The following is a 22,977-nucleotide window of genomic DNA, read 5'->3' on the forward strand; positions in this document are numbered from 1 at the left end:
CCTGAGAGCAATTATTCAGTAACCAAAGTGGGATCTGTGGGTGTGAATTTCTTAGAAGAAAATCTCCCACCCAGTAAAGTTCTTTATACCAGTGAGGTCTGAATCATACACAGTGATATGGAGGCAGCTTGAATGGAGATCCTTCATCTTTCCAATTGGGGCACGTTCCAACACTTCCTTCCTTCCACCTTCTCCCCTTTAGTCAGGCTCTTCCTACAGTCTTGCTGTTGATCTTTCTGACCAAATCTAGGTAATGCCCACTTTCGTTCCATTAGAGAGGCCCGTTAAGCCAGGAGTTCCCAAACCGTGGTCCATGGACCACCAGTGGCCTGCGAGCTTGATTCACATGGCCTGTGGCCTGTCTGCATGAAGTATTCATATTTATTTTTAATTGTTTTTTATGGCTTCTTTTTTTTATTTTATTGCGTTACAATTTGGATTCCACGGAATGCAAATTATAATTCAATTAAACAGGGCCGGTGCCAGACAGGCCGGGGCCCTTGGGCACCAGCTTGTCACGGCACGCACGTGCATGCTCACACACACATGCATGTGCTCTCACACACGCGCGCACACATGCGCCTACCTGTCTCTCGCAGGGAGGGAGCTTCTTCTGCACGCTGATTTGCTGGCTCTGTCTTGCCTGTCTTTTGTGGCTGCGTAGGCTGCTATGTGCGCGCATCGCTGCCATCAATCAAGATGGCCCCGGAGGCTTCAGCCCCTTAGGGAAACCTCTGCCACCATCTTGATTAATGGTGGTCCTGCGAGTGCAGCCCGCGCAGCCTCAAAAGATAGGAGAGACGGGCAGGCTGAAGAAGCTCCCACTCTGCGATCGCCACGGATTGGGGAAAAGGAGCGCTACTCGTCCTCCCCCATCCTATTGAGAGGCCCCTCAGGGGCTTGTGTGGCTCCAGGGGCCCTTGGCCAGGGCCTGACCTAGCTGCCCTTTGGGACCAGCCCTGCAATCAAACACAACAGAAGCAATAAACGAAGCAATCAAAATCAATTAAAAATCATACAGCCTCTGGCACAGTGTAGTACAATTGCTGCAGCAAGCAGAAAAATGATTAAGTTGCCTGCCATCAGCAGCTTTCAAGTAGTCAATGGGGGAAAAAGGTTGGGAACCAGTGTTTTAAGGAATCTGTGAGCCCTAGAGAAGGGTGCTTCTGTGGGCTTTTCCCTGTCCATGGCAGACACACTGCACGGTCTTGGCAGCGATGTTCCTCTTACAAGTGCCTGTGTCTGGGGAACACTTCATATCTCTCATTATAAGACAAGAAACTGAAACCCATTAAACAACCCTTTACCCCGGGGTGAGGGGTAAGGGAAGGAATCCTGAAGAATGTGATCTCTTCCCAGAGTGCCATCCTCAGTCACCCTTTGGGTGAGATGGCAGGGAGAGTGCTCTTGCGCTCAGGTCCTGCTTGAGGGCTTCCCGTTGAGGCACCTGGATGGCCACTGGGAGAACGGAACGCTTGACTAGGTGGGCTCCCTTTGGCCTGATACACCTGCAGGGCTCTTATGATCCATTGGCTCCCGTCAGCCCCACATGGAGAAGGAAAATGAGCTGCTGGGCCCACTATTCAGCCCCTTCCCATGAGCCCTACCTCCCCACAACCTGACTTTTCAGGGGCGTGGCTGGTGATGGATGCAACAGCAGGGATGCAATTACAATCAGATGGAGGAAAATGCCCAATTAGGGTTCTTCTCTTCTCTTCTAAAGCTGCCTTCCCCAACCTAGCGCCTGCAGCCATTTTCTGCTACAGCTTCCTGGCTGATTTGCATGAGATTGGCAAAGATTTCTGATTAACGCTAGCAACAACAAACTTGTTTCCCAACCTAATTAAGGCTGTTGAAATTGGGGCAGGGGGGAGATGACCTGGAATGGACTTTTGCGTGTAAGGACTCAATTCTGGTAGTGAAAACAAATTCCCAAGCCCACAGACAAACACCCTGTTTTAAAAATTTCTCTCTTTTGTAGCTGGATGTCATTGTGTTATTATAATTATTGTTGTTGTTGTTGTTGTTTCTTACATCAGGTCCCAGCGCGGGTTACAGCAATTTACAAACACAATATTAAAACCAGTTTAAAACAACTGATCTGGTAGATTTGGGGTTCTAGAAAAAAACATAGACCTAACAAACCTGAAGTTTGTCCGCTTCTGGAGAGTTCCCTCTGGGCAAGTGCTGACTGCTATGCTCTCCCTATCACCCCTAGTTTTGAGATTTAGAGGTAAGGGCTTCTAAGTCAGATTTCCAGGGAGGTGTGAGCCCCAAAGTAACCCTAGAGGAGTGGTTCTTAACCTTATTTGGGTCACAGACCCCTTTGAGAATCTGACGGAAGCTATGGAGCCCCATAAGTAAATAAATAAACAAACAAATTTTACTGAATTGGAAAATGATTTTTTTTGCTCCCAGTTCATGGATCCCCCCCCCTTGAAGCCCATCTATGGACTCCCGGCAAGATATTGATATATGCCATTACTGAGCATGCTCAAAGATCTGAGGATGCTCAGTATGAATTATTGTAACAGCCGCTGTACTGATGGCCCTTACTTACTTCCAGAATTTGCTACTGGGATGGGGTGGTGGATTGTTTAAAACAAGGGCGGGCCTTTCATCTCTTGAGGGCCATAGTCACTCTTGGCCCACCCTCTGAGGGCTGCATGCTGGGGTGGTCATGGCAAGACAAAAATGAAAACATGACCAACCCACACCCAGACATACAGCCATGCACATATGCAGATGTGGAATAACCCTCCCCTTCCCAGCTTGAAGGTGTAAGCTCCGTCTCTGCCCCCTGTCAAAAACAATTCATTTCCCCCACTGCAACTCAGCTTGCAAAAAGGCTTGCATTGGCTGCAGAAGACGGCCTCTTTCAAGCCTTGTTGTGGTGGGGGAGGGGCAGTTTTGGCAGGGGAGTCACAGGTGGGTGGGTGGAGAGTTGCTCCTTCTCTTCCCACATGTGTCCCATGACAAACCGCATCTCTCCCACTCTGGAAACGCAGAAGAGGAAGCAGAGGGTGGTGCTTTGTGCGTGCGTGTGCGTGCGTTTGCTGCTGCTGGCTGCCACTGCTAGACTCAAGGACGCTGGGACTAGATGAATCCTTGGTCTGATCCAGTTGGGCACAACTCTTATGGTCTTAATTGTTGTTATGAAATGAAGGGCTTAAATCCTAAACTACTGTAAGCAATTATTATGCCTGACAGTGTTGTCCATAGTTAAATGATGGAATTGGCTCCTACCGGAGGCAGTGATGGCCACCAACTTGGATGGTTTTACAAGAGATTAGTGAGAAGACATCATTCATTAGAAAAGATAATAATGCTCGGAGAAACAGAAGGGAGTAGAAAAAGAGGAAGGCCAAACAAGAGATGGATCGATTCCATAAAGGAAGCCACAGACCTGAACTTACAAGATCTGAACAGCATCATGACAGATGCTATCGGAGGTTGCCGATTTATAGGGTCGCCATAAGTTGTAGTCGACTTGGAGGCATATAACAACAACAAGGCCATCAGTGGCTGCTAGAGGAGAGTGCTGTTGGCTGGATCCAGCAGGCTGTTCTTATGTTCTCATGTTAAGCATGCACTGATGTGAATATAATGTATGCAAATGATGTTCCAGAGATGGCTGTTATCCTGGGAGAGCCAGAACGGTGACAAAATGTGTTTTAAACAGAATTAAAACAAAGTATAAATAGCAAGTGAGTTGGCTTTGAAATGTGGATGTTCAGGGCAAAGCGTCCCTGTTCCTAGTTAAAGACTCCTGCTGTCTGTCTGTCTGCAGGCAAAATAAATAAAAGGTGTGGCAAACAGCACATGTTTAATGCTGGAAGAAATTTTGAGGAAAACAAAATCCTAGGAAAATGAGAATTAAGGAGAGCAGTATGCAGCACAGAGTAAAATTCTGAATCAAAAAAGGAATGTGGGGTAGGGGGAACCCACTGATCCCTAGGGAAGACCCAGTGATGCTCACCTTCACATAGTCATATTCGCAAAGGTAGGACGATTCGAGATCGAAATGCATGAAGTAGAGCTTGACTCGAAACCCATCTGGCACTGATATATTCCAAGTCACTTCTGAATCACTGGGGTAGGAGTCTGGATACTTGGGGGACTGAATCTCCCCAAACATGTCGGTCAGTTCAATGGTGTCCGCTTTGATGAGATGAAAGGCACAAAGGGACCAGACCAGTAAGTATCTGCAAGAGACAGATGTAGAGTCTATGAGGATGACTCCCTATGCCTGACACCCTTCCAACCCCCACATGCACACCCATACCTAGACCCACGGAGACAGAGCTCGACCTTAAATCCCAAGATAACCAAACTTGGATGCTTCTGGTGAACAACACCTTATTACTTTTCGTCCATAAGTCTCTTATGGAAATTTAGTCGCCAAGTCAAAAATTGTGGTTGCCAGCAGCCTGCCCCCTCTCCTAAATTACAATCTTCTGTATATTAACTTGGAAGTACATCCCATTGCGTTCAATGGAGCTTACAGCCAGGTAAGTTCATTTTTAGTAGGGTGAGATAGGAGTCACCCTTTTTATTACTGTGCTTGGATGAACACTTTTAGCAACCCCCACCCTTGTTTATTTGTATTTTCGTGAGGTATTTGGTTTTAAATGGGTTATGTTATCTTGTATTTTATGGGTTTCCAAGTGCTTTCAGGCTTTTGTGTGTGGAAGATGACAAATAGATGAAAACCATCATTCACCATCATCATCCTAGAATATAACCACAGTCCCTGACCTTACACTGCATCTGTTTGGGAGATGAGGCATAATGCACTCCTGCCATCTAGTTTGGCCCTTATTCTAGCCTACATCACAGGGCTGCTGTGAAGATAAAATGGGATACCCCCTATTCAACACCAGCTTGTGCTTGTTGGAGGGAGGGTGGCATTCAAATGTGAAACAAGCTACATAGAATTGTATAGCCCAGTCCTCACCAAGCTGGTGTCTTGTAGATATTGCCCTGGGCTCCTACTGGGAGGAAGGATGGGATCTAAATCCAATAATAAATAAATACTGTTTTGGACTACTGTTTCCATCAGCTGCGGTTAGCACGGGCCCTCCAGATGTCTGGGACTGCAACTCCCATCGACCTCAGCAATCCAAAACATCTGGAGGGCTACAGGTTGTTGAAGAATGGTATTGGGGATGAACAGATCTGTTTCAGGTTGTCTCATAGGCCAAAAAGCATAATTTTTGACACTGCCTGATACTGAGGGTAGACTTAGTGTTGTTCCGGTTCCAGTGTGTCTCCATCTCTGTTTTCTGAAAACAGGCGCACACTCTAAAACCTGGTCAGATCAGTTCTAGTGCAGGTTTTTTTTTTAATTCAGCTTCAGACAGATTTGCAACTGATTGGTAGATCAATCCATTGCCCCTCCAGGTGTGCCCAATGGAAGCACTTTGCTGCAGGCTCAGGCAGAGAAAGTTATTGGCCCAACACTTTGCTGTGGGCAGTCCTGAAGTCAGCAGTGGGGAAGGGAGGTGTGGCCAGCTGAGGGCAGAGCAGCTTCAAAACGCAGCCAGAAATGCCATTCTCACTGTTTTTGAAGCAACAGTGCGCCCATGGCCTGTGCCAGACTAGCAGTCCACTTAGCTCAGTTCCCAAAGGAATTTCTTTGCTTTGCCATGTGAGGGCTTATCCACATGGAAGCACTGAAAATGAAATGGAAATGGACTGCCTTCAAGTCGATCCCAACTTATGGCGACCCTCTGAATAGGGATTTCATGGTAAGGGGTATTCAGAGGGGGTTTCCCATTGCCTCCCTCTGAGGCTAGTCCTCCCCAGCTGGCTAGGGTCTGCTCAGCTTGCCACAGCTGCACAAGCCAGCCCCTTCCTTGTCCGCAACTGCCAGCTGGGGGGCAACTGGGCTCCTCGGGACTATGCAGCTTGCCTGTGACTGCACAGGTGGCAGGGCACATAACCCCTGAGCCACTCACTGTGGCATTACTTTGTACTAAAGATGCTGTTTTTATCTCCATTTTCTGTTTGCACTGTCCACAGTAAGGGCTCAGTGCCAGCCGCAAACATGATGTTTTCTATTCACACTGAGGGGGAGGATCAATCACGCAGTTTCCTAATGACCACACCCTCTAATTTAACATTTCCACTCCGTCTGATTACGGGCAACCAAGCATGCTCAGTTTGTTCTACCAGTAAGTTTCATTTTTAAAAAAAACAACCCGGAAGTGTGATTGTTTGTATTTTTACTAGTACAATACAGCTGAAATACAAATCTTTGTTCGAGCAGTGTTATGCTTTTGTGCACAAGTTAGGGGGAAAAGAAAAATAAGGCACCCTTTGCAGCAACATAAAAAAGGCTTGCAGAATGGGGGAGAGCGGCCAAAAGTTGTTTGTCAGCCCACAGGAAATGAAATGAATGAAGGGAGGAGGAGGGAGTGGGCATGGAGAGGGGAATGATTGACACACCCACCTAAAAGCATAGGAGCAAAGTTAGGGGGAAAAGAAAAATAAGGACCCTTTGCAGCAACATAAAAAAGGCTTGCAGAATGGGGGAGAGTGGCCAAAAGTTGTTTGTCACCCTACAGGAAACAAAATGAAAGAAGGGAGGAGGAGGGAGTGGGCGTGGAGAGGGGAACGATTGACATGCCCACCTAAAAGCATAGGAGCAAAGTGCCTGCAAGCTCTAGAGGTACGGAGTGAAGACTTTTTTCCCTTCCTTTTTCGGATTATCAGAGGATTGGGTTAGTATGGATTTACTGGAGGAAACGGTGTGATAGCTTCTGTTTGCCAGTAACATCATGTGAACCATGCGAATTACAAGGGGATGTGAGTAGCACCAAACACACACTAAACCACCGTGTAGATGAGCCCTGATGAAACTAGACTTTAACTAGAGGTGGGGACTGAACCTGGGATCTTCTGGCTGTAAACCAGACATTCTACCACTGAGGTACAGGTAGGGACGGAAAGATCCGTTAGTTTCGGTTCTCTTTGTTTCCAGCCTTAATTTAGTACCCTACAATTTCACATCAGTTTTTACAAGGCCTCATGAAAATTCATCAGCTTTTTAGTGTGCATTTCCTCCTAATATACACATTCTTGCAACAATTTCCCCTGCAATGAATTTTTGTATGACTTTCATTAATATATTATTCCCTCCTTCTCGGAGTAAGCGCGGGATATACATTTAATAAAAAAATAATAAATACTTAATTTAACGAACACTTTCCCCTAATATACACATTTTGTTTTGGTTGGAGAAGTACATTGCAAAAATCAGAGAAGTGTGAGTTTTGAAGTCTAGTCGCATTTATGTTTGCATATTGTTTAGACTAAGAAGTGTGAATTAGGTAGGCCTAAATGCAAACCAGAGTTTCTTCCCTATCCCTGGATGATATAACCAATATATTTATGTTGTAATATTTTGATAGTTATCCTTTATGTCATAAGAACCTGCATTTACAAAGAATATTTTGCAGCATGGGTGCTTGCAGAATTTTCTTCCAGGCTGGGGGGCAGGGGAATAAAGCATTTAAAGTGAGGAGCAGGCTAGTTTCTCAATAAAAAATCAGAAAAATAGTGCCTGACCTATATACATTGCCTCCTGTCTCAAGTTCTACAAATACTAGAAACATACTCTTTCTAGAAAATGAAAGGTGGGAATCCGGGTTGTGATTCATGGGGGGGGGGGGGAGGATGCCGCATGTCCCCCACCCTTGTGGACACCCATGTTTTGTAGCTTGTCTAGGCTCAAAATGGAAATCGATCGACAATAAAATAAACAGGAGAGACTTGGCACTTGTGAGGATTTGTGGGACTTGGGATCACCGATACAGGAGATCAGCTGGAGCTGCAAGGCAGTGACATGCTTGTTAGTTTATTGCAGGACTCCTGGGTTTGATGTTCTAAAGTGATGGGCTAAGATAGGGTCTGTATGAATGGGATTTTAATTGGCTGATCTGGCTCCCTATTCAAAACAGGGACAGTTAATGAGCAGGAGTGGGAAGGCTTGGCCTCTCTTCCTCCAGATGAGTTGAGGTTTGTAACAAGCCGGTTTCTAAGAGTCCCCCTCCGACCACAGAAGCAGCACGCCAAAGGAAAAATCTGCTCAGAATAGAAGGACAGCTCTGCTGATGGTGGAGAAAACATTAAAAAAAGCCTTCTGAAGGCAAAATTGGACCTTCATAGCAACCTGTCCCTGTATAATAGTCCATTGCCCTATTTTCCCAATGAATAATCTTTCAAATACACATAGGGTGGTATGCAGTGCTAAACCTACTCAGATTAATTCCATTGAAGTTAATGGACATGACTAATTTAGGCCCAATAATTTCAGTAGGTCTACTCTGAGTAGGATTAGCGGTGAATCCCATTATATTGAACACATACACACATAATGCATATAAGTTTGTTAAGTCTTATTCCAACCTGCATCTGTATCGGATCTCAAATTGCTTGTACATTTTTTTTATTTCTGATGCTTTTGTTGATGCTTTTATGATGTTTTGATTGTTAATCACTTCTGGATGTTCCATAGGATGCGATTTATAAATGAAATGAATAAAATAATTATACATGTGTCTTTCCCAGAGCTTGGAAGTAACTAGTTACAAGTAACGAATTACTTGTAATTCATTACTTTTTTGAGTAACGAGTGAGTAATTTCTTTACATTTTGATTGTAATAGAACTAGGAGTAACTTTACTACTTTTGTGGAGTAATTGTAATATTTCCAGAATTACTTTTGGGCATTACTTGGGGGGGGAGCAGGGGAAGTCTTCTGCTCCTCTGATTTGTGGATGAAAATCATGTGCCTCAAACTGGGCTTCTGTGCAACATCACTCTTTCCTCATGCTCTGTGGATGGGTCGGAGGTGACGAGGGAGTCGGTGGAGAGTGAGACGGGGTGGAGTAGAGAAAACAATTATTTAAAAAAACAGATAGTGGTGGTGAAGAATGGAGTGGAAGGAAAAAGGATCCGGAGGTCAAGAACATGGATAAAGGAGGAGAAGGAGGCAGCGGCAGAATGGAGATAAAGAACTGTGGAGGTGAAATATAACACGTGTGTGTGTGTGTGTGTGTGTGTGTGTGTGTGTGTGTGTGTGTGTGTGTGTGTGTGAGAGAGAGAGAGAGAGAGAGAGAGAGAGAGAGAGAGAGAGAGAGAGAGAGAAAATACTATGTATGCACTTGGCACACAAAGTGGCCTCCGCCACCCTTTCTGGCTACTGTGCTGCATTTGCAGTTTTTAACTTTTTTGCATCTCAGGGGAAAATGTTTGCTTGAGTGAGTGTTCCTTAGTTGGTGGCAGAGCAGGGCCCGGGAGGTGGTTGAGTGAGAAAGATTATGCTGGCTGGCTGAGTGGTGGGGTTGCACTTGGTTTGACGTGCAAAAATCTGAGTAGTGGCCTCAGCCTCCCTCTCCACCACCCTTACCAGTGGAGAGACCACCATTGCTATCTTATGAATAAAAATAATTATTCTACTACCTCTGTATGTTTGTTTATTTTTAATGTTGTTTTAGGCTACTTAGATGTGCAGCAGTCAAGGCCAGCACCTTGTAGACTTTTTTTAAAAAGTAACTGAAATGTAATTGTAGCAATTACTTTGGAGGAAAAGTAAAGTAATCAGTTACTTTCAGAGCAATTGTAATTGAAACGGCAATTACTACTTTTTTGGGCCAAGTAATTGTAACTGTAATTTATTACTTTTTAAAAGTAATCTTCCAAGCTCTGGTCTTTCCTATGCATTATAGCAATTAAACCAAGAGCAGGGATGCTGAATAATCAACATGGGAACACATTGACTGACAAAAGATAAAATAAAAAGAAGATGGAAGCAATACACTGAAGAACTCTATAAAAGAGATGCTACAATGACAGATTCATTCACGGAGGAAGCGTACGAAGGAATGTGAGGTGGAAGCTACTCTTAGAATACTTGGAAGAAACAAATCACCAGGAAGAGATGGCATACCAATAGAGTTGCTACAAGCTACTGAGACTGAATCTGTCCAAATTTTGACAAAAATTTGTCAAGAAATATGGAAAACTAAACAATGGCCCACAGACTGAAAGCATTCAATATACATCCCAGTTCCAGAAGGGGGATCCCAAGGAATGCAGTAATTATCAAACTATTGCCCTAATATCTCATGCAAGTAAATTAATGCTCAATATTCTACAACAAAGGCTCTTACCATATATGGAGCAAGAAATGCCAGATGTCCAAACTGGATTTAGAAAGGGAAGAGGCACCAGAGATCATATCGCAAAAACAAATTGGATAATGGAATGGACCAAGGAATTTCAGAAGAAAATCACTCTGTGCTTTATAGATTACAAAGCCTTTGATTGTGTAGATCATGAAAAACTATGGAATGCTTTAAAAGAAATGGGGGTGCCACAGCATCTGATTGTCCTGATGCGCAACCTATACTCTGGACAAGAGGCTACTGTATGGACAGAATATGGAGAAACCGATTGGTTCCCAATAGAAAAGGGTGTGAGACAGGGGTGTATTTTATCACCCTATTTGTTTAATCTATATGCAGAACATATCATACAGAAAGCGGGATTGGACCAAGATGAAGGAGGTGTGAAAATTGGAGGAAGAAATATCAATAATTTAAGATATTTAAGATATACCATACTACAAGCAGAAACCAGTAATGATTTGAAGCGAATGCTGATGAAAGTTAAAGAGGAAAGCACAAAAGCAGGACTACAGCTGAACGTCAAAAAGACTGAAGTAATGACAACAGAAGATTTATGTAACTTTAAAGTTGACGAGGACATTGAACTTGTCAAGGATTATGAATACCTTGGCACAGTCATTAACCAAAATGGAGACAACAGTCAAGAAATCAGAAGAAGGCTAGGACTGGGGAGGGCAGCTATGAGAGAACTAGAAAAGGTCCTCAAATGCAAAGATGTATCACTGAACACCAAAGTCAGGATCATTCAGACCATGGTATTCCTGATCTCTATGTATGGATGTGAAAGTTGGACAGTGAGAAAAGTGGATAAGAGAAAAATCAACTCATTTGAAATGTGGTGCCTGAGGAGAGCTTTGTGAATACCATGGACTGCGAAAAAGACAAATAATTGGGTGTTAGAAGAAATTAAACCAGAACTATCACTAGAAGTCAAACTGATGAATGAGGTTATCATACTTTGGACACATCATGAGAAGACATGATTCACTAGAAAAGACAATAATGCTGGGAAAAACAGAAGGGAGTAGAAAAAGAGGAAGGCCAAACAAGGGATGGATTGATTCCATAAAGGAAGCCACAGACCTGAACTTACAAGATCTGAAGAGGGTGGTTCATAACAGATGCTACTGGAGGTCTGTTGATTCATAGGGTTGCCATACGTTGTAGTTGACTTGAAGGCACATAACAACAAGAAGATGTGGCTTTCCTATGCATTATAGTATGCTACTCTATTGACCACATGGCTATCATTTCTAGCATACTTATAAGAGCCTGTGGTGAGGGTGGTTTGCTTGTCACTGAAAAGCCAATATTGTCAAGAAGCCTCTCTAGGTAGAGCACCCCCCAACATAGGATGCCACCTGCCTCATGTCAGGACAGCCTTATGCACTAGATGGCAGGTTGATATGAAAGCAGGCAATCTTTCATACCCAGGTCCCAATCCAAGTAGGGCTTTAAAACTAAGCACTAGTACTTTGAATTGGGTTCAGAAATGGACTGGGAGTGGATAAATCCTTAACCACCTAAATGCAGTAGGATTCAATATTAACATAGGAAGCTGTGCCGTATATTGAATTGGATGACTGGTTCATCCAGCTCACTGTTGTCTGCACTGATTGGCTGTGGTTCTCCAGGTTCACCGACGGGATTCTTTTCCTAGCCCTACTTGGAGATGCCGGGCATTAAACCCGGGACCTTCTGCATGCCAGGCACGTGCTCTATTAGTGAGGGATGGCACTTCCTGAGCCCTCACCGCTCCACAAGAATAAGTTTTGCTTGGAAAGGGAGGGGGACTGGCAATGAGGGTAAGCTGGCTGCAAGACTGTTCCAAGCCAGGCCCAAGCTTCAGAGGAAATTTGGTCTCATGTTTGATTCTGGGCTGGAGGAATTTGTTTCTGAACTCTCCTCAGTTCCATGTTTTGTTGCTTCAGTGCCTACTCCAGGCACAACCTGAACAGGGTGCAAAATGGACAGCAGTTCATGCCATAAACCACACCCAAATGGTTTCAGATGGGGGTTCTTCCCAGCCTGGACTTGAGCCTGGGATCTTTTGCATGGAAAGCAGATGCTCTCTGACTGAGCAATGGCCTTTCCCCCTAACAAGACCTCTTGATATAAACTCCATACTAATAATTTACAAGCAGTGCTAAAGAACATACACGATTGATTACACGTTGCCTGAAGACTATTGCATACATTTAGAGAGTCATACAACAGAGATCTCTCTCATTCTGATTTCACATTGGAACCCTCTTCAGAAGGTGCCCTCCACATGATCCACAAACGTGTGGATTTGGGAACAGGGTTGTTCTTTACCCAATACCCCTGTCCCTACCAGCAACATCCATCTCCAGACTTTTGTGTGTTGGGTGGAAGTTCTGAAGGGGTTACCTATGAGGGCTTGACCACCTTGCAGGCTCCTCTTCCAGACCTCTCGCCAGGCGCACAAAGGTCTGGGGTGGAGCTGGCAGAGACACTGGGGGTGGGTCCAGAATACTTGGAAGACAGGGAGAGTAAGAACACCAGAAGAGCCTCTTTTCTAGATTAGACTAATGGCCCATCAAGTTCAGCGTTCTCTCTCAAAAGTGGCCAACCAGGTGCCTCTTCTGGGAAGCCCACAAGCAAGATCTGAGTGCAACAGTACTCTCCCCACTAGTGAATAAGAACATAAGAAGAGCCTGTCTTCTGGATCAGGCCAGTGGCCCATTTAGTCCAGCATCCTGGTCTCACAGTGGCCAACCAGATGCCAGTGGGAAGCCCACAAGCAGGGCCTGAACACAAAAATACTCTCCCCTCCTGCACTTTCCTGCAACTGGTATTTGGAAGCAAACTGCCTCCGACCATGAAGCCAGAGCATAGCCTTCAGGTCTAGTAGCCACTGCTAGCCTTATCCTCCATGAATTTGTCTAATCCCCTTTCAAAGTGATCCAAGAAGATCAGACAAATTCAGAACGATTTTCAGCCGATATTCAAAGTCATAGTGCCTCTGATACTAGAGATAGCACATCCATATACTGAATGTCATTTAGTAGCTTTTGAAGGGGGCTTGGGCAATTCATTTCTGACATTTATTTTAATTTGTTAAATTTATACCCTACCCAATGCAGCAAAGGAAGTCCAGGGTGGCAAACACATTAGGAGTGATACAAGAAGAAATAAAATAAAAACATACTTAAAACAATGAAAAACATCTAAAAAAATTTGCAAACAATAAACACAGTAAATTATTAAACAAATTTAAAAACAGATTTAAAAACAGTTGTAACTAAATCATGTTTCTGGAAAGGCTTGCTGAAACAATAAAGTTTTCTGCCTAATGTTAATGGGCCAGGAGTTCCAGAGCAGAGGGGTTGCCAGACAAGCGGAATGGACATTGTGTGGCACCTGTAACTTTCTGCGGGTTGAAGTGACCAAGTAGGCATGCATAGGATCAGGTGATCCCTTAAGTAATCTGTTCCAAAGTTATCAAGGGCTTTATATACCAATAGTAGCATCTTGAAGATGGCAGCCCAGTAGAGAACTGGCAGCCAGTATGGATCTTTGAGCACAGCAGCATTTTTTGCTAACCGCAGTCTCCAGGGCAAGCCCAAGAGAAGCTCCACAGACGGTGCATTGCAGTAATTCTTCATTTTTAACATCTTTTTAAAAAAGCTTTAAAAACATCTTAAAAAGCAGTTCCAACACAGACGCAGACTCGGATAAGATCTCTACTTAAGAAAGTCTCTACTTAAAAGTAATCCACTCCTGAGTTATCAGTGCCTGAACCACTGTGGTCAAGCTGTGCCGGTCCAGGAATACTTGTGATTGCCTTATAGCTGAAGACTGAGAAACCCACTCCTAGTCACTGAAGCCATTTGGGCCTCTAGTAACAAAGCAGGATCCAGGCGCACCCGAAGCTGCATACCTGCTCCTTCAGAGGAAACGGAACCCCATCCAGAGCAGGCAGGCAATCAACCAACGTCTTGGACAAGAGAACCACTCACCCTCAGAGCCTTTCTCTTATCAGGATTCAGGTTTACCTTATTTCCCTTTAATCCAGCTAATCACTGCATCCAGGCACTGGTCCAGGGCTTGCACAGCCTCTCCTGATTTAGATGTTATGGAGAAATGGAGCTCAGTGTCATCAACATGTTGGTGGCACCCTGCCCCAGATCCCCTAATAACCACCCCTAATGATTTCCTGTAGATGTTAAACAGCACTGGGGATAAAACAGTGCCCTGCAGCACCTCACAGCAGCACCTCACAGCCAGGGGTCCAAGAAACAGTCTCCCAGTGCTACTCTCTGGCCACAGCCGTGTAGGTAGAACTGGAAAATTCATAACCTTGTGTTCCCAATGCCCATCCCACAGAACCAATCCAGGAAGATACCATGGTTTCACGAGACCCACTGGCTTGTGACAACTACTGCCCAGTCGCAAATGTCCCCTTTTTAGGGAAGGTGATTGAGAGGGTTGTGGTGCAGCAATTGAAAGTACTCTTGGATGAAACAGATTATCTTGATCCATTCCAATCTGGGTTCAGGCCTGGTTATGGGACTGAATCGGCCTTGGTCGCCCTGATGGATGACTGTTATCGGGAGAAGGACATGGGGAATGCAACCCTGCTATTCTTACTTGATTTTCGGTGGCTTTTGATACCATTGACCATGGTATCCTTTGGGGCCAACTTGGTGAGATGGGTATCGGAGTCACTGTTTTACAGTAGTTCTGATCCTGTCTCCAGTGTTGTTTTCAGAGAACAGCATTGGGTGATTGTCTTTCACCCCCCTAGCAGTTGCCCTGTGGGGTGCCTCAGGGTACCATCTTGCTCCCCCCCGTTTAACATCTGTATGAAGCCATTGGGAAGTGTCGTTAGGAGATCTGGGGCGAGAGGTCAGCAGTACGCTGATGATACGCAGATCTATTTCTCTGTAACATCTGAATTGGGAGAGGCTGTGCAATCCCTGGACCGCTGCCTGGACTCAGTGGTGGGCTGGATGAGGGCCAATAAACGGAGTCTGAATCCTAGCAAGATGGAGGTGCTGTGGGTTGGTGGTTCCCAAGTTCAGATAATTGGTCAGTTGCCTGCTTTGTATGGGGTCATACTCCCTCTGAAAGTGCAGGTTTGTAGTCTAGGAGTGCTCCTGGATCATAAGAACATAAGAACATAAGAAGAGTCTGCTGGATCAGGCCAGTGGCCCATCTAGTCCAGCATCCTGTTCCCACAGTGGCCAACCAGGTGCTTGGGGGAAGTCCGCAAGCAGGACCTGAGAGCAAGAACACTCTCCCCTCCTGAGGCTTCCGGCAACTGGTTTTCAGAAGCATGCTGCCTCTGACTAGGGTGGCACAGCACAGCCATCATGGTTAGTAGCCATTGATAACCCTGTCCTCCATGAATTTGTCTAATCTTCTTTTAAAGCCATCCAAGCTGGTGGCCATTACTGCGTCTTGTGGGAGCAAATTCCATAGTTTAACTATGCGCTGAGTAAAGAAGTACTTCCTTTTGTCTGTCCTGAATCTTCCAACATTCAGCTTCTTTGAATGTCCACGAGTTCTAGTATTATGAGAGAGGGAGAAGAACTTTTCTCTATCCACTTTCTCAATGCCATGCATAATTTTATACACTTCTATCATGTCTCCTCTGACCCGCCTTTTCTCTCAACTAAAAAGCCCCAAATGCTGCAACCTTTCCTCGTAAGGGAGTCGCTCCATCCCCTTGATCATTCTGGTTGCCCTCCTCTGAAACTTTTCCAACTCTGTAATATCCTTTTTGAGATGAGGCAACCAGAACTGTACACAGTATTCAAAATGCAGCTGCACCATAGATTTATACAACGGCATTATGATATTGGCTGTTTTATTTTCAATACCTTTCCTAATTATTGCTAGCATGGAATTTGCCTTTTTCACAGCTGCCGCACACTGGGTCGACATTTTCATTGTGCTGTCTACTACAACCCCGAGGTCTCTCTCCTGGTCGGTCACTGCCAGTTCAGACCCCATGAGCGTATATGTGAAATTAAGATTTTTTGCTCCAATATGCATAATTTTACACTTGTTTATATTGAATTGCATTTGCCGTTTTCCCACCCATTCACAGTTTGGTCTTTTTGGAGCCATCTTTGTCACCAGAGGCCCAGGTGACCCCAGTGGCTAGGAGTGCCTTTTACCAGCTTCAGCTGGTAAGACAGCTGCGGCTGTTTCTGGACCAGGATAGCCTGACCACTGTTGTCCATGCACTGGTAACCTCCAGGTTGGATTACTGTTATGTGCTTTATGTGGGGCTGTCCTTGAAGTTGATCCAGAAGCTGCAGCTGGTGCAAAATGCAGTGGTGCAACTGCTCACTGGGGCAGGGTACTGCCAACATGTCACCCCACTGCTGAAAGAATTGCACTGGCTGCCCATTAGCTACTGGACTAAGTTCATGGTTCTAGTTTTGGTGTACAAAGCCCTATGCAGCTTGGGACCAGGATACCTGAAAGACTGTCTTATCCCTTATATACTCAGTCGATCCTTGCACTCTGCATGTGAGGGCCTCCTGCAGATGCCATCTTATCAAGAGGGCCGTTCCGCACAACATAGGAAGTGGACCTTTAGCATTGTGGCACCTACCCTGTAGAATTCCCTCCCCTTAAATATTAGGCAGGCGCCATCTCTGTTACCTTTTTGGCGCCTACTGAAGACCTTCCTCTTTCAACAAGCCTTTTAAGTAGAGACCTTATCCCAGGCTGTGTCTTTGCTGGAATTGCATTTTAATATATTTTTAATATGTTTTAAAATATGTTTTATTTTAGTATATTTTAAGGATGTTTTGTTGAAATATATTTTGTTGTTGTTGTTATATGCCTTCAAGTCGATTACTACTTATGGTGACCCTATGAATCAGTGACCTCCAAGAGCATCTGTCATGAACCACCCTGTTCAAGTCTGTTGCTATGATGTTTTAGAGTGTTTTTGGTGCTTTTGTTGGCCACCCTGGGCTCCTACTGGGAGGAAGGGTGGGATATAAATCTCACTCACTCACTCACCCACTTGTCTCAGGATCTAAGCCTGATTTGGGACCATTCCCTCAGCAGCCTCCTGTCCCTGTCCCACATTGATAGAAAAACTCTCCTGACCCTCCAGAGTGGCTGAAGGGGGATGAGTGGGTCGGAACTTTCATTTGGTGCACTTAATGCCTCATCTGTACTAGACACTGAAAGCAGTGTTATATCACTTTTAACAGTCATGGCTTCCCCCCAAGAATCCTGGGAACTGTAGTTTGTTAAGGGTGCTGACAGTTGTTAAAAGACTTCTATCCCCGTCCAAAGCTATAATTCCCAGTGGTTTAACAGTCAATTCCTCTTCTCTGGTAACTCTGTGAGGGGAAGAGGGTTCTCCTAACAACTCTCAATGCGCTTCACAAACTACAGTTCCAAGAATGCTTTAGGGGAAGCTGTGGCTGTTTAAAGTGGTGTGATACTGCTTTAAATGTCTAGTGCAGATAGGGCCTGAGTTAAACTTATTGTAGGATGCATCTGAGTCTCTGTTTTTAGTGTCACACATAGCTAGAGGTGGGACTTTTCTCTGTACTGGGTTCTGATGAGTAGGTCAGAACCATCTGACCAAATAAAATCATTAAGAGGAAATATATAACCAATCCTCCCCTTAGTTGCAGTCTTACCCCTGCCCTTGGAATAAACGGGTGTTCCAAGTATATCCAAATCTGTTATGCACGCGTCGGATCCCATGTTAGTTCTATTTGGAGTTAGATCTATTGAAGTTAATAGACATGACTAGCATAGATTTATTAATTTTGGTGGGTCTGCTCTGAGTAGGACTTGATTGAACTACCCTATATTGATATAATCTAGATTCAAATTAAAATGATGACCTGGGCACTAAAAAGGCATACTAATTCTATGCTAATACTAATAATAAATATACTGTTTTTAACCTTTAAAACTGGGTGCCTAAAGGACCATTATTATTATTATTATTATTATTATTATTATTATTATTATTATTATTATTATTATTATTATTATTATTATTATTATTATTATTATTATTATTATTATATTGCTTCCCACAAGGCATCATGAACCATTTTACAATTAACATATAGGGGCACTAAGGCCCTTCTTCAGAGGTAAGGAAGGTGGTAACTTAAGACAGGGCCTTTTCAGTTGTGTCCCCCACTCCCTAGCATGGTCTCTTAAATGGAGGCTTCCTTAGCACAGAGCTTGATTTTTATTTTTAAGCTTTTCAGATTGTTTTGACCTGGCTTAATGTTATCATTATTGGATGGTATGTTGTTGTATTGTACTGTTGATTGATTGCTGTTTTATTTTTATTTTAAAATTGTTGTTAGGCTGCTCTCAGAGTCCTGGGTATGAAAAGTGGGCTATGAAGTTCTCATAGTAAAACATGACAATCTACTATTATACTATCCTTTGGGGTTCTGATGAATTTGGGGATTCTAGTAGACCTGTGACAGTATCTAATGAATACTTATAGAAGCTCAGATCTGGGAATTTGCAAAACCATTGTTAAGAACTTTCGACTTTGGATAACTATTGTTAACCACCCGATTTGGTGAAGGAGTTTCACGATTCACTCAGCTGTCACCATTTTATTTTAACTGGTCTTTTAAAAAAATGTTGTATGTGTTTATTATGCGAACAAATACAGCAAATCAGTTTAATCCTATTTACAAAGTAGAGAATGCTCAGAGGCAGAGGACATGCAGATGATTCCAGGTTCAGTCTCCAGCATCTCCATGTAGGGCTGGGAAAGATTCCTGCCTGAAACCTTGAAGAGCTGCTGCCAGTCAGTGTAGACAGCACTGAATTTTGTAACTGTAGTGCATTTTTGTTTTTGCACATGCCTTGTAATTATGTATGAAAGGCAGTATTTAAATATTTTAATAAATAAATATTGAGTTAGATGGACCGGTGGCCTGATGTGGTATAAGGTAGCTTTCTATGTTCCTAAAATAAAAAAACTATCCTTGCCCAATATCTTGTATTATTTTTTCCCATTATTAAATGCAGGGACTCTACAAATACAGTTGCTAGATTTGCCAGTGAAGACCATACATTTGGCAAACAGAAGGGAAAAGCATCCGTCACATTCCAGTAACACATTTTAAAATGTCACCAGCAGCACATGGAAACATAAGGCTCCTCTAGACATCCTTTTGATTGTGCATTCAGGATGAATTGTGCTCATGATGCTAATGGAGCAGTCACACACAATCCCGCTTTCAAGACTGTCTGTGCCTGCAAATGTTTTGGGGCGGTTGCCTGCTTCATTTCCCGTTCTGTAACTTCCTGCTGGAGAGCCAGTGTGGTATAGTGGTTAAGGTGTTGGACTATGACTTGGGAGACCAGGGTTCGAATCCCCACACAGCCATGAAGCTCAGCGGGTGACCTTGGGCCAGTCACTGCCTCTCAGCCTCAGAGGAAGGCAATGGTAAAACCACCTCTGAATACCATTTACCATAAAAACCCTATTCACAAGGTCGTCCATAAGTAGGGATTGACTTGAAGGCTGTCCATTTCCAACTTCCTGCTGAAATCCCATAACGTTTTATATCAAAAATGTTCTGGTCTCTTTTTGTTCCGCTATCTCCAGAGAGGAATGATGTGGCAGCATTGGGGATGCATCACAGCAGCACAAATGAAAGCAGAATAACGCACTATTATTGTGTCAAGAACATGTTGCAGAATACACCTGCACTGAGACGTCCATCTGGAGGGGACCACAGAGTGCCTCTTTCAAAATGGAGCCAGGGTGTGCCTTGTGTTGAGAGGAGAAGGTTTGCTACAAACATCCCTCACCATCCACCATCCTGTTGGAATTGTTGGGATAGTCAGTTTGTTGGGGGTTTGCTTGGGGAAGGGTAGATAGAGAGGGGAACCTCCATGCTTCCTAGACAGTTCTTCTGACCTAACCTGTGCTGGCCTTCCTTCAGATCCTAGACTGACCTTATTTCATGCTCCTCCCTATCCTTTTTCAGAGCTTGGAAAAGTTACTTTTTTGAACTACAACTCCCATCAGCCCAATCCAGTGGCCATGCTGGCTTTGGCTGATGGGAGTTGTAGTTCAAAAAAGTAACTTTCCCAAGCTCTGCTTTTTTTTCATCCAACCTTGGGAGAGGAGACACTTTTCCTTTGTCTCTCGCCTGTAGAGATCAAAGAGCAAGCATAGGTCCTTGCATCTCCAACTTGAGTTAGCCAGAACCAGGGTCTTTCCTATTAAGTATGTATTTTGTGCAATGAATGTAAGTCTCAGTGTGATTATAACCAGGGTAAAGTGTACTCCTTCAACAGGGATCCTGTTCCAATTCAGCCTTTGCCAGCATTCAGCTTCAGTGCTAACACATCCTTTCCCTGAAAACCTGCTTCACAGAGCAGATATTGTGGAGCACAAAGCAAGAAAACCAAGTCTGCTTGGCTACTAGAAACAGCAGAAGGCTACTATGCCCAGCCAAGAGTTGTGGAACCCCAATAACAAACCAAGCCAACCAAACAGCAACAGCAACAACAGAACAGCTTATCTGGAAACTATTGATGTGTTCTATGTACTCATTCCAGGTAAATGTGTTGCTAGTAGATTGTCATTTTTATAATTGGGTTTTAGCAAACTGTGACATTTGCTTTTGGGATCAGATAGGGTGCAATTCAAAATGCCAGACTTTTTTTAGAGACAGATGCTTTATACCTTTAAACAATTGTATAACAGGCTGGATTTCAACAGGCCTGGAAAAGCTGGCAGCCCCAGTTCTAAAGTGAAATAAATATTATGTGAATAGGCCAATCAGCAGTTTTTAAGAGTGTCTCAACCAGAGAAAACAGTTCAAATTTATTATTTATTTGTTGTTTATTTGCTTTTCAGTTTTTTCACAGCACTGCCCTTTTTCCTGGTATGGGAATCAGAAGCAGATCAGGTCATTTTCTGGTCCAACAGTTCCAGTAGCAAAAAGAATCTTTCCTAAAGAAGAATTCTGTGAAACCCTAAAGCTTGCAGCCCTCCACTGAAGAAGAGTTCTGTTTAACTCAAGGTCTTGCTACCCTCTTAACATAGCCCTAAAATTTGAAGGTGCTCCCTCTGTTTAGCTAACCCCCCAAAAAGTAGAGGCATCAATTTACAAATGTGAGGTACAGCTTGAATACACCTTAAACAGGAGGATGGAAATGGGGCATCTTTTTTATTTTAGGGGAATAAGGTGGTTGCTTGCCAAGAATAGCTTTGTCTGTTTTAAAACTTTCACTCCAGTTTAAATTCTGTTGCACTTTTAGGCAAAGCGGGTGCATTTGAGTGCCGTGGGAATCAGGGGAACCTAAAATCAAACCAGGGGAGGTATCAACCTTTTTCTAGTTTTGTTTCTCCCAAGCTTCTCTGGCATGACGACGGATCCAAACCTCTGTTTACGATGGTGGCCTTCCAAGCAGGAGGCTGTTTTTGCAAGTGAGGGATTATCTTGTCCACTTTCTACATCTGGGAATGACTGCCAGTTTTCATGATAAGCCCCACATTGGTCTGAATCAGAATACAAATTTCAGCTAAAAGCAAAAAACAAAGCCAGTGCTGGCTCCCCTCCCCTCTTGCAGCCGCCCCACATAAATAACATGCACAAGTGGCACGTTTCAGGAGACAAGGCATGGCACATGGGCATGTTTGAAAGCACGTCAAGAAATCACAGGAGCCAACAAGTGTCAGAATGGAACCTCCCCCCCCCCCGAAACAGGAATCTCCTTTTTACACCCTTGCAAACATGTCATATAAGGTGAAGAGGCTGTTGTGGGGAGGGAAGACCCTTGACAACCTTTCATGACACCCTCTCCCCTCCCTGACCACAACTCACCTCATTTCTTCACCCTGTGAGCTCCACTGGTCTTGGTGTCTTTCGATCCTTTTGAGAGAGGGTGGTTTGTTGACAATGGTTTGTGTGGCCCCAAATGTTCAGCTGTCCGGCTTATCTTTGTTCAGAGATTTGTGTGTGTATGGGAGAGAGGAGAGAGAGAGAATGTGTGTGTGTCTGGGTTCTTTGGCATTCTCCATGCTGGTCACGCCTTCCCCTCTGTGCAATACTCTCTCTCTGCCCCCCCCCAAAAAACCTGCCACGGCCAAATCTGTCTTCCTGGTTCCAGCAGTCCCACAGCTTCTAATCAGGATGGCTCAATCATATGCCACAAAGAAGCGCAAGTTAGGAATCCGTCTTCCGAAAGCAGCACAGTTGTGCCTTGTCAAAAATCTCTTCCCTACTGCTGTTTTTCCAGATGGCTGAAAAAATAATATCACAGTTGCTTCTCAACAGGGCACAAGAAGCTCTCGCATGAGGAAAGAGTTCAGCAGAAACCTTTCTTTCTTTTTTTTAAAGCAACATCCCCCCCCCACGCACACATAAACATTGTAAGGATGGATAGAAGCCTCAGAAAAACGTGTATCGGCATCAGTTTGGAAGGCAGTCAGATATGTGTCTAATACATATCCTAACCCTTCCCCCAATCCCTCCCCAGAAGTCTGTAGGTGTCAGTGATTTCATTCCCTTCGTGCCGTCGAAGCTCCTTATGTCGATTCAGTGGGGCTGGGTGAATCTGCTACTTTTGGCTCTCTCCATTTTTCACTTTTCCAGTCTTAGGTTTAGTTCTCCACATTTCCCCATCTTTCTTTCTTTCTTTCTTTCTTTCTTTCTTTCTTTCTTTCTTTCTTTCTTTCTTTCTTTCTTTCTTTCTTTGGGGGAAAAAGTCCTCGTGGAAATTCATCAGCATTTTAGTGCAAAATTCACATAACAGACATGTTTTTGTGTGGAGT

General features: G+C 44.1%; 1 protein-coding gene across 3 annotated transcripts in view; it reads right to left on the reverse strand.

The window, feature by feature from the left end:
- MASP1 (MBL associated serine protease 1) overlaps positions 1–22,448 on the reverse strand; it is a 124,738-nt gene extending 102,290 nt beyond the window's left edge. The window contains exons 1-2 of one of the 3 annotated variants that reach the window (XM_061637603.1): positions 22,028–22,414; positions 3,980–4,205 (exon numbers count right to left, since the gene is read on the reverse strand). In XM_061637603.1, coding sequence (XP_061493587.1) covers positions 3,980–4,205; positions 22,028–22,032 — 231 coding nt within the window. In that variant the 5' untranslated portion in view covers positions 22,033–22,414. Of the gene's footprint in view, positions 1–3,979; positions 4,206–22,027 lie in introns of all 3 variants that reach the window. The other 2 variants (XM_061637602.1, XM_061637604.1) reach the window with 2 other exon arrangements.
- Positions 22,449–22,977: the final 529 nt, after the last annotated feature.

The sequence above is a fragment of the Rhineura floridana genome, chromosome 7 (genome assembly GCF_030035675.1).
Source record: "Rhineura floridana isolate rRhiFlo1 chromosome 7, rRhiFlo1.hap2, whole genome shotgun sequence".
Taxonomy (NCBI): domain Eukaryota; kingdom Metazoa; phylum Chordata; class Lepidosauria; order Squamata; family Rhineuridae; genus Rhineura; species Rhineura floridana.